The following is a 12,189-nucleotide window of genomic DNA, read 5'->3' as shown; positions in this document are numbered from 1 at the left end:
ATGTCAGGGAGTGCCCACTTTGCTGAGGCCTTTATAAAATGAATTTGCTCTTGAAAACACATCCAATCACAGGGAGAGATGAGCTGACCTTGGGTAATACCCAGAACATGGAAGGATAAGATTTAGATTAACCAGCCCACTCTCTCTCCAGGTGCCATCAATAACTACCCTCCTGTGGATCTGAGACCCAAGTGTGTGAACGTCACCTCCCCCAACCCAGAGGCTGCAGGCGCAGAAAACACTGTTTTGTGAGTTGACAAATTCCCAATTTGGGTAACACTGCAGCTGAAAATAGCCCTACAGAAAGTAACTTGAAATGAAGGGCGTTTGGTTTTCGGGATGCAAGAAGTCTGGTTGTGGGTTGCGCGCATGTGTGCGTGCGTGTGGGGTAAGTGCTCCTGCTTCGTGATGACAGCAGCTCTGGTGTTAATAGAAACCACATCTGACTCCTATCAGCAGGAACTGTGTCTCCATTTCTTTTGCTTTTACAAAAAAGAAGATAAAATATCTTCCTAGTAACCCTGTAGCACCATTCTGATGTTGGGTATTACCAAACCAAAACGATCATATCCCAGGTTTGATGTAACAGTCTTCGAGCAGCAGGAGAACACGATAAAGAAAACGTCACAAAAGCTACAAAAACATTTGCTGTTTAATAAACAGAACCCATGTGAAGACTGGCAGGAGTCTTTTAAGTTTGATTTTGCAAAGTAAAAACCCTAAGTACTCAATAAAAATTCAGTGATAAAATAATATTGGTTTGGAGTCCTCAATCACGGACATGAATGTCTAATTTTCCTTCAGAATATTAAAAACAATTACCCCTCAGTCAAATTTCATCCACAAACTGCATTTGGACCATTGCAATCACATGCGTAAATTGGTTCCTGTTGTATTATCTGGCTGTATTGACATTAAATCTTGCAAGGGACTTGGCTAACGTATTTCTCATGTCTTTTCTCTGTCACTTCAGCCTTATTCCTGAGGTGTATGAAATAGAGACAGAGAGCAGCGAGCTGTTTGGTGAATTTGGTTCCCAGGAGCAGCATGTCTTTGTATTAGGGAGCGATCATAGCAATGGTTCCGGGATGGCTACTGATTTGATTCAGAAGTTGTACACGCTCTTGTTGACGGGGGACCTGGTGGTGAAAGATGAGGAAGAGGCACATTCTGAAGAAATTGCAGCTCCAGAAAATGGTAAATAGTGAGATTTTAAAAAGGTAACCTTGAGCACAATAGAACGGAAGACCCTGCAGGACCATTTTTGTTTGTTTGGATTTTCCCTGGTGAAGATGAGCAGTGAGGACTCTGACAGGTAGAGATGATGAGGTCCCCTGAAAAAAGGGGGAAAGGGAGATAAAACTGCAGAAAGGCAAAAAGGGAGTCCGTGGTGCTGACAAAATTATAACTAGAAGAGGTATAAATGCTTGGTGGGGGGTCAGGGAATGGAGATGTAAAAGGAGCAAGGTCAAGGACCACAGGTGCTGAATAAGAAGGAGGAGCCCTGCACCTTTTGCAAGATGGAGGCGGAGAGAAACTGCAATGAGCCTCCCGCATTTAAACTCTCAGGGTCTGCCCTCTACCTTAGTAACCAGGGCTTCCCTGGTCAGACATGCAGGCCCCTAGCTGAACCCCATCCTCAGTGGCAATTGGAGAGAACGAGGCTGCTGTGGTTCTGAGATCTCTGTGGTGGCTGAGGGCAGCTTCTTCGGCTGCATGAGGAAATGGTTATGGACCTACAGCTAAAGAGAAAATAGGAGATGGAGAACAGGATGCTACAGTAGGCTCTCCGGCGGCCCCCTTTAGTCTTAACACAGAGCAAGCCCACAGTGCCTGTTCCTCCCCCGGATTAATTACAACGGAATTAATCTCTGGACAAAACACAAAATGCAACTATGATACCTGAGAACTCTGCAAAGTACACAAAAGCAGATACATTGTGAGGGGGCTTGAGTGTCCCACTTTCTTTTCTTTTTTCTTTTGGAGCCTTTGTGTGGGCGGCAGGCCCCAGCAAAACTCGGTACTGACCCCATATCTCTGGGCAAAAGAACTAGGAACAGGGACCCCTGTTTGTCTAAGATGGTGGAAGAAATTCCCCATTTTTTCCCTTTTCTCTCCTGGCGTTGCTCTGAAGGTGGGCACAGCGTGAAGCTGAGTGAAAGGCCAGACAGCTAAAATGGAGGAGGAACTGTCTTTCTGGCCAGAGGCACCAGGAAGAGAGGCCCTGTTGGTCAGTCAGCATGTGGGGGTAACCTCAGAGCGAAGAGAATGTGAGAAGGGGATCCTCTAATTCTAATTATGGGAACTCTGGGGGTCCTGGGCTCTCCTCTAAGTTGGACATGGTTAGGAAAGACCCAAAACAGGAAAGCAAAGGCTTTGGATGGTAAATTGAGATAGAAACCACTGGTCACAGAAGTGAGACAGCACCTGCATTCTGAACCTACCTGGCTGATTAAAAATTTTTTAAATTCTATAGAGAATTATAATAAGACTTAGAGCAGGGGTGTCAAACTCATTTTCACCGGGGGCTACATCTGCCTCGCAGTTGCCTTCAAAGGACTGAATGTAGAGCTCCTTGCCCCTAGTGAAGGAGTAGTTACATTTGTACAGTCCTAAAATCACATTCGGCTCTTTGAAGGCAACTGCGAGGCTGATGTGAAAATGAGTTTGACACCCTTCACTTAGAGTCTGTACAACATAATAGTCAAAATGTTCAGGATAAAATCCAAAAGTATGCAGCTTACAGTGAAGCCAGAGATGTGAACTATTTTCAAAGGAAAAGACAATCAACAGATGCCAACCTCAAGCTGACTCAGATGTTGCAATTATCAAAGATACTAAAGGAGCTATTTAACTATCCTCCATGAGATAGAAGTAAACAACTTGAATAGAACAGAGAGATAGACATCCTCAGAAGGGAAATAGAGATAACAGTAAAGAATCCAAAGGAAATTTTAGAAGTAAAAAAATACAATATCTGAAATTTAAAAACTCACTGGATGGGTTCAGTAGCAGAGTGAAGATGACAGAGGAAACTCATGAACTTAAAAATAAACTAATTATATAATCTGAAGAGAGAAGAGTTTTAAAAAGATGAACAGAGCCTCAGGAACTTGTGGAACAATATCAAAAGGTCTAACATATGTTTGATTGGCCTTCTAGAGGGAAAGCAGAAGGTTAATTCATTCGGAAAAAAAATATTTGAGGAAATACCAAACACCAAATTGGTAAAAGATGTAACTTCACAGATTCTAAAACTCAACACATCATAAACTGCTGAAAACAAATAATAAAGAAAAATACTGAAGCATCTAGAGAAAGACTACATGTTGCAAAAGAAGGGAACAAGGTTTCCAGTGACTGTTGATTTATTGTTCGAAACCTTGGAGGCTACAAGACAGTGAAATGATAGATGTAGATAGATATTTTAGTGCTGAAAGAAAAGAATGATGAACACAGGATTTTATATCCAGTGAAAATAGCCCTCGGATTAAAGGCAGATGAAGACATTTTCAGCTAAAGGGATATTAAGAGAATATGGTGCCAACAGACATGTTCTAAAGAATTATAATGGGCAATCAGGGAATTGGATTGAGGGGGCCAACTGACTGGGGACTGGAAGGGTAAGAAAAACTGAGGAAGGGACTCAAATGAGACAGGGAGTAGGGGATTGGAACGGAGGCTGATGGAGAAAGAGAAAGCGTCAGGCACCAGATAAGCTTACCCATGTGCAGAGCAGTACTGTTTGTAAGGTAATTTCACACGCACGAGCTCATTGGGTTCCCTCCAAAACCCTGTGCGGGGGACAGGAATTGACGTCCTTCGTATGCAGATGGAGACACTGAAGCTCAAAGAGGCTTAGTGCCTTACTGGGACTTGACCTGGTCTGGCCACCGCTTATTCAGTGTGCTCTCCCTATAGTGTTGGAAGGAGTCTCGGCAGGTCAGCACAGAGCGGGTGGGTAGGAGCAGATGTCTTAGTGAGCTCAGACTGCCATAACAAATGCTACAGACAGGGTGGTTTAAACAGTAGTAATTTATTTCCTCACAGTTCTTGAGGATGGGAAGTCCAAGATCAGGGCGCCCGTCAATTTGGTTCCTGATGAGAGCTCTTCCTGGCTTGCAGACAGCCACCTTCTGGCTGTGTCCTTCATGGTGAAGAATCTTGGTGTTTCTTCCTTTTTTTTTGTAATGACACCACCTTAGTTAGGTCAGGGCTCCATCCTTACGACCTGATTTAACCTTAGTCACCTCCTTAAAGGCCTCCATCCAGTATACTCACATGGGGGTTAGGGCTTCAAGACAGGAACTGTGTGTTTGGTGTAATCACAGGAAAGAACCCCATTAGTCAGCATTTCCCAAACTTGCTTATACATGATAATCACCTGCATATTTGTTGACATTTCCATTGTCCAGCCCCACACATCACATCAATTAAGTCACATTTTGTAGGGGTGAGACACAGGCATCAATATTTTTTTTGAAACTGTACAGGTGATTCCGGTGTGCGTGCAGGTTTGGAAAACTGCTATAAATCCTGACTGAATCGGTCCTCTGACTATCTTAAGGTGGTTTGCTACTGAAATAAGATTGGTAGAATCAAAAGGATTATTATCAAGTGAGCATTACCAATACTTCTTTTGTTTAATATCATTCCTCATAATTTCTTGCCTCTAAAAGCTTTCTCCATTTTCCTATTGATATATCATACATCTCAAAGGGGGCAATGCCTTTAATCATTCCCTGAGAGAGTGGCGTTTGGTGACATTTGGCCCAGCCCTGCTCCATGAAGGCAGTCTGAGTCTCTTGAGAAAATATCAGTGTGGCTTTTTTCTTGGAATCATGGAAGGTTAGAATTTGAAAACTGGAATGCCTTTAGAAATCAGTGAGTTTTACTGTATCTTTTTATAGATAAGGAAACGGAAGCTACAGACTTCTGAAGTGTCTTACCAAAGAATATACACATCACCTGATCCGTGACTCTTTTATCACAACAATTCATGGTCTGGGGTTTCGGTTTGTCCAACACACGTTCACCTCCAAGTTAGTCCACAAAAAGGTGATAATGAAACCTCCCTCTGGGTTGTTGAAAGGTTGGAGATGATGCGTGTGAAACTCGGCATACACTCTGTGCCTGGCACATAATCAACTAGTGATATTTCTATATAAATTAACTAAGCCTGGTAATTTATTTGACAATTAAAAATAAAAATATATTGTGAAGAATTATAAACCTTTATATTATTTTGCTTATCTTTTATTTTCCAAAAGAGAGTGTGCTTTTCTTGTCACCCAATCATTTTTCTAATATTTTCACTTTGCCCATCTACTTAACATGCAGATTTTCTGTTTGGTTATTATAATGTACATTTGTAAGGTTTCAATGTGGATTTTTAAAAGTGTAGCTGTATTTATTTCCCCATTATGACAATTCAGGGCTTGTTTCTTAGTCTTTATTTCTCCATCAAGTGCATTGTCTCGCAAAGTGCGGTCGTGGGACCAGCAAAACCAGCATTAGCTAGGGATTCTTTGGAAATGCAGATTCTTACTCAGTCTAAAAGGTATTAAATTTAATGGATATTTGTAAAATTCTACTATGTAAATAAACAGATATTGCCTTCAAATACCAAGAGCTTTTGCAGGTAAGTATTAGAAGCTGGAAAGTACTACGTTTGGAATAATGCATACCTGTCAAGCATGTATAAATATGTCCATTGGTGACATCCTTCAAAAAGGCTTTTTTTTTTTTTTTAACTGGGTATTGTCATCTGCCCATCTACTTTGGAAAGAAATGCATGGTATAATTTATTGAGCAGAAATCTTTAATTTTGGTATAGTCATATCCATAAATAAAGTTTTATAATATGTTTTGGGGTTTGCTTAAAAAGAACCCTCTCATTTTCCATTGACTTTATAGTTTTACTTCTCCCATTTAGATCTTTAATCTATCTTGTTCCCAACTTACCATACAGTTTTTAGGAATTAATCTGCTTTTATTTCTATATGATATAGTGAGTCGATCTATCACAGTGTCAGTAACTTTATAAATTTAGAGGCTCAAGTGTTTTGTGATGGGTATTTTAACTTTTCTAAAAATCTTACCAGGTTATAACACCCACCTTCCTTTGTCTCATATCTTTTTTTTCTTGGTATGTCTTTCAGATTTTTTAAAGTATATTTTATTGATTATGCTATTACAGTTTTCCCAATTTTTCCCCCTTTATTCCCTCTCCACCTTGCCCCTCCAAACCCTCGAGCATTCCCCCCCTTAGTTCACGTCCATGGATTGTACATATAAGTTCTTTGAATTCTCCGTTTCCTATACCATTCTTAACCTCTCCCTGTCTATTTTATGCCTATCAATTATGCTTCTTATTCCCTGTACCTTCTACCCCATTCCTCCCCTTCCCTTCCCCCCTGAAAACCCCTCCATGTGATCTCCATTTCTCTGATTCTGTTCCTGTTCTGGTTGTTTGCTTAGTTTTTGTTTTCATTGTTTTTCTTTTTTCTAGGTTCAATTGTTGATAGCTGTGAGTTTGTTGTAGTTTTACTGTTCATAGTTTTTGATCTTCTTCAATTTCTTAGATAAGTCCCTTTAACATTTCATATAATAAGGGCTTGGTGATGATGAACTCCTTGAACTTGACCTTATCTGGGAAGCACTTATCTGCCTTCCCATTCTAAATGATAGCTTTGCTGGATGGAGTAATCTTGGATGTAGATCCTTGCCTTTCATGAGTTTGAATACTTTTTGCCAGCCCCTTCTTGCCTGTAAGGTTTCTTTTGAGAAATCAGCTGATAGTCTCATGGTCACTCAAAAAGGCTGGTGTGTGTGTGTGTGTGTGTGTGTGTGTTTTAAAGGAAAGATGGTATAAATGTAAAGACAACTCACACTAAGCTATCAAATAAAAAAACTAGTTCTTATCTTCTGTCTAGCTTCACTAACTTAATTAAAGCCATAGATACTAAATAGAAAGAAAAGAACTACAGATTCTTGGATCCCACCGAAGACCTACTGAATCAGAATCAGAAGCTCTGGGGTTTCGGCCTCCAGGTGATTCTGATGCAGGCTGGAGTTTTAGAGCTACTGACCACGTGAGCCTAAACTAGTTTTCTTTAATGGGGGTTGTGATCTTGATATTAATAAGTATTTGGGAAAATATCCTTTTCCTGTAAAGCACTAATAAGTATGTGTCCTTTTTACAGGATATCTCAATTCCTTTGATGGGCTAATGTGCGTTGTGGTTCTGAGAGAGGGACTCCAGTCAAAACAATTTGACTGCAGATTCTTGTATCGGAGAGCAGCTTACTGAGCTAGTGTTGAATAGAAACCACTCTGAGAAACACTAGTTGAAAGAGGGAGTCCAGGGGTCAGACATGGATTTGAATCCTATTTCTGCAGTTACGGATCATGTGATCTTGGGCACATCCCTTGGCCTCTCTGAGCTTCCATATCCTCATCTGTAAAATGGGGATAATAACAGAGTCTACATCACTGTAGACTCAATGTAAAGTGCGAACAGTAAATCAATGTAAAGTGCTTCCAACAGCACTTTGAATAGAATAAACATTTAATGAATGTTAGCTATTATTTAAAACGATGACGATGATGATGAGGAGGAGATGTTGATGATGACAGTGGTGATGACAAATGATGTATTAGAGCCTATGGCCGTGGTGGAAAGAATGCCAGACTGGGAATGAGGAAATCCAGATGCTGGTTTGGGTTCTGTCACTAACTCTGCGATGTCCAAAAGTCATCAGGTTGCCCTGGTCCTCAACTTTCTTATTTGTATAATGAGAGCTTGGGCAAAGCCAGTGATATTCATACTGGGGTACACTGTGAGGGTGGGGGTCACACAAAGACTTTCCAGTGCGTGGCTTTCTAAAAACTAACCTTAAAGGAGTCTATCTACCTGGGAAGTTTGTGGCTGAGGAATCATGGAGGGTCTCCTTTCTTGTATCCCCTTGTCCAGATGCTCCCCACCCCACTTCACACAAATACTGGCCCATTTTTCAATTACTCTGAATCTATTTATGGTACTTCACCCAAATGTAAATCCCTAGTAGGGAGGTGTGGGGTAGGGGTGGGGGCCTATTGTCAAACAAGGAGTCAGTTTAGACAGTGGATCTTAGTCCTCCCTTAAGCCAGGTAAGACTTCAAGTCTTTCCCGTCCCCTACATGTTTCTGTTAAGGAGGAAGTATGTTGCTAGAAATGGGGTATTTGAATTCATGTTTGAATGTTATAAATTCAGATATATTTATGAGTTTCAGAGATGATGAATTTCACTTAGAAATCTGGCCTGTTCTCTTTTTTATTTCTCAACCTTTGTCAAAGGAGGCATCTCTCCTGAGTGGGAATTCCATGGGAACAAACCAAAAAGCATATAGGAGACATACTGATGGAGAGCAAGCATTGTTTCATGAGGCCCCCAGAAATCACAGCAAGAGCCTTAGTCACTTCCCTATCTTGGGATGGAGTCATAAGTAAGACTTCGTCACAGAGACCCTCCGTAACGTGCTCATTGCAGTAGGAAGATGAAATCAGACTCTTTCTAAGGCAGAGGTGTTGATTAGTTTTACAATAAGGACTAGTTCTGCCAATTAGGCTCTATGGGGATATGTCCCAGAAAGCAAATGAGCTAAACTGCAGCTTCAAAATTCTGAAGAAAAAACATATAACACGGACTATAAGAAATATTAGTTTATCAAAAAAGATAGTGATATTATTTTATCAAAAAAGTGATGAATCACATGTCAAGTATGCTTAATTTAGCAATATTAAATTTTTCCAACCATATGTTACTTTCTCCAGTTGAACACCATGTCTGTGAGTGAAAGAGTGGTATAATTAATAGCCACTCGAGAAGGATGGTAAAGCATTTTGGGGTACATTTTCCAGAAATGGGAAAATATCATCTAATGACTGGGTAACAGTATCTTTTGTAAAACTTTTTGAAAGGTTACCGGGTGGTTTTTCACACATAACTCAGAAAGGATTCAAAGAATTATTTGACATTGCTATGATAAAATTCCTTCCAAAACTATCCATAGTAAACACTATTTGTCAGTGCTTGAATCTGTGACAATATCTATTAATAGAATTGATATTAAATGTTGCCTTACTCTAAACATAAATAATAATAAGTAAAAATAATAGGGGAAAAACTACCCATCTCATGATAGAAATGCATTCCCAATAAAAATATTTACTTTTTGTTTCGATAGAATTACCATTTAAAATATATGCTGTTTGATAAATTCTAATGGTAATTCATCTAAAAAATCTTTAACACTTAGGAGCTTATAATAATAAGAAATAAAAACATATTTAAATATGTATTTTTTGCTTAAGAGAATTGGTTAGGTAAACAATAAAAGATTTTAAAGCATATAAAAGTATTACAGTTAGAGTGAAATTCCATGAGGGAAGTACAATGGAAATAAATATTTAAGGAAAGAAAGAATACTATGAAAGGTCTGGCTTTTAACCATGAGCATGTTTACATAGATTTTCAATGGATAACGACAATCTCAAACCACTATGATATTTAGATTCCATTGGGTAAATCAAAAGAGAAACATGGAAGTTTTATTTTTACATGTCACTTTTTACAATACATCACAAATTACATCCTTTTCAACTACTTCAACTCATAATGAAAAAAAATTTAGATATTCACTTTAAAATACGCAAGGCAGGAGTACATGCTTTTTTCCCTTTGAGGTGAGTATGTAAGGAAAAGTGTTTGAAGAGTAGATAGGTGGGAGAATCTCTAAGGTTCTGTCCTGGGCCAGGTTCCCCACCCGCTGACCCTGAGGTGAGGATTCATGTGCCCATAACTCCTGGAGGAGCCGCTCATGGGAAACCAGGAAGGGAAGGTAGGAAGCCAGACAGGGAAGGATGGGAAACCAGACAAGGTGCTACCTGGGGCAAAGTGCCACAGAGGGCAGCTTTAGATTGCTCCTTTCAGCACTCGGGCATTTGAGTTTTGCTGAAGACTCATCCTGCCCCAAGGCAAGGAAGTTGGGCTTTCTCACTCATAGATCCCTGATTGGTCACCGGCTGCCCTAGGACGGGCTGCACCCTCCCAGGCACTTGGGCTCAGTGGTTAAGCTGCTCCAGTGACTGGACAGCAGCCCTGTGAAGAATAGTGGGTGTTGATGCCAGAAGGAAAAGCTCACAGGAGAGTTGGGGTGGAGGTATTGGGGAGGGGGAGGGGGTGGCAGGGAGGAGAAAGGGATTAGAGGAGAAGGAATGTTGCCTAGAAATTAATGCTAAAAAAAAGCTAAATCAGAGAGATTCTGGGCAAAGCCCTTGCTTTGCCCACTGCACATTTCTTGTACTTTCAATTCAGTGATACCAGTCACTAAATGGGCTAAGCGTGGAATTTCAGATCATGGACATATTGTACCAATGTCCTTCCAGAAAGAAGTGTATCTATACTAGTTGTATTTATGTGTTGCTTATTTATATCTGTTACCTCATCGCCCTGCACTGGACTTTTATTTTGACTATTGAAAATGGCAAAAACCATGTGTGTTTGTTTCCTATGTAGCGTAGAAAGGAATAGGCTCTATAGATAACGTTTTAACCAAGTCTAGCAACATTAAGAGCGATCGGATTTTGATGTGTTGCAGATGGTGAGGATACAGGATGATCACAGCAGGAGAGAAGAGCTCCACTGACCAGTGGGATTCCCTGTGGTTCTAACCAGAAAGTATAAATAATCTCTTGAAGGTGTGGAGGGGTGAGCTGCAGGAATTTTTCAATTTTGACAACTGGCTAACCACATGCTAAATTTGTTCTGTTTCAAGTCTGCGGGAAAGACTTTTTTGAGTGGAGACATCAGTGAGCAGCATTGAGAAACTAGGGATGATTTAATTTCTCCCGAGAACTGAGACAACTGACCTTGAAGAGTGAGCTAACTGAATCTTTCCTTTGACAACTCTGTAGAGTTCAGGAATCAATTCCGATGATATATCTGCCTAAAGAAGATTTTTGTCATAATTTTCATCACATCTATATCTCACATTGGACTCTTGAGTAAAAAGCAGTTAGAATTAGAATTTCCTATTGAATAGGAATGTCTTCTATTTATTCACAGAACTGGAGACCCATGTCCGTGTCTTTGGTTCTGCTACGACCCCACCGTTGCCACTCTTACTGGTTGCCCTGTGAAATCCACCCACTTAGTCAATGCGTGCTCTTTCCCTGGGCATTTGCAAAAGAATGGAATTTGGGAGAAAGCAAAAAGTGAGATGAGGCTAATTTGGTGAACTGCTATTTTGTGCTCTAATCATTTGCTTTACATTTTAGCATGCTTTGTATGTACTGGACTTTGCTGCAACGAAACAAAACATTATGGAAAAGCATGAATCCTCTATGCAACCAGAGCTTATTCTGTTCACTTTTATTTAACTGTAGTCTAACCCAGACCCATGGGAACACCACTACAGGATTAAACATATTTGGAAAATAATACATGAATGTAAAATAAATAAGTCCATAGTTAATTCATTTCAAAAATCATTCAATTTGGCTAAGGCAGCAAGTAATGACTAAGTTAATGAGTATATATTGCATATTTTAAAAGTGACTGTGTTAATGGGGTGATACTATAAGCAGTTTTGTACTTTTTCCATGTAATTTTCCTTAACATTACTCTCGCTGTTTGAAAAATTTAAAAATAATCTAATCAATTATTTCCAGGCTATCAAACATTTTAAAGTAGCCATTTTATTGCTCTCTGGGAAGTTCAATTAATAAATTAAAGTTCTGTTTTTTCCTAAGAATCCTGGTGTATGTGTGTGTGTGTTAATATATGCAAGAGGACTATCTCAGATCTCTAAATTTGAAAGTAACATGGGCCATCAAGAATGCGAAGCCAGAAGAACTCACACTCTGGATGGGGGTGTAAACCGTTCCACTTTGAACACGTTTTAGCAATATCTAGTTAGCTTGATCATGCGCATACCCTACGGCCCAGCAGTTCCGCTAGAGATCTGTGTGCCTATGGAAGCTGTCACACACGTACACGAGAAACCAAATGCAAACATGTTCACCGCAGCATCCGGCGTTTTAGTGAAAGCTTGAAATGAACCCAAATGTTCTAAATGGGGTATGTTTATACAATGGAATATGACGTAGCAGTTAAATTGATAAAGTAGAGCTGCGTCTATAAATGT

The 12,189-nt window shown here is 40.0% G+C and overlaps 1 protein-coding gene across 1 annotated transcript in view; it reads left to right on the top strand.

The window, feature by feature from the left end:
• The window catches only part of COL6A5 (collagen type VI alpha 5 chain), an 89,237-nt gene extending 77,454 nt beyond the window's left edge, over nt 1–11,783 (top strand). Inside the window, exons 39-41 of the mRNA XM_053930345.1 lie at nt 152–248; nt 974–1,197; nt 10,642–11,783. Coding sequence (XP_053786320.1) covers nt 152–248; nt 974–1,197; nt 10,642–10,661 — 341 coding nt within the window. The 3' untranslated portion in view covers nt 10,662–11,783. The remainder of the gene's footprint in view (nt 1–151; nt 249–973; nt 1,198–10,641) is intronic.
• Nucleotides 11,784–12,189: the final 406 nt, after the last annotated feature.

Source organism: Desmodus rotundus, chromosome 8, assembly GCF_022682495.2.
Source record: "Desmodus rotundus isolate HL8 chromosome 8, HLdesRot8A.1, whole genome shotgun sequence".
Lineage (NCBI taxonomy): Eukaryota > Metazoa > Chordata > Mammalia > Chiroptera > Phyllostomidae > Desmodus > Desmodus rotundus.
The sequence above is the reverse complement of the archived record's forward strand: the minus strand, read 5'-3'. Positions and strand labels throughout refer to the sequence as shown.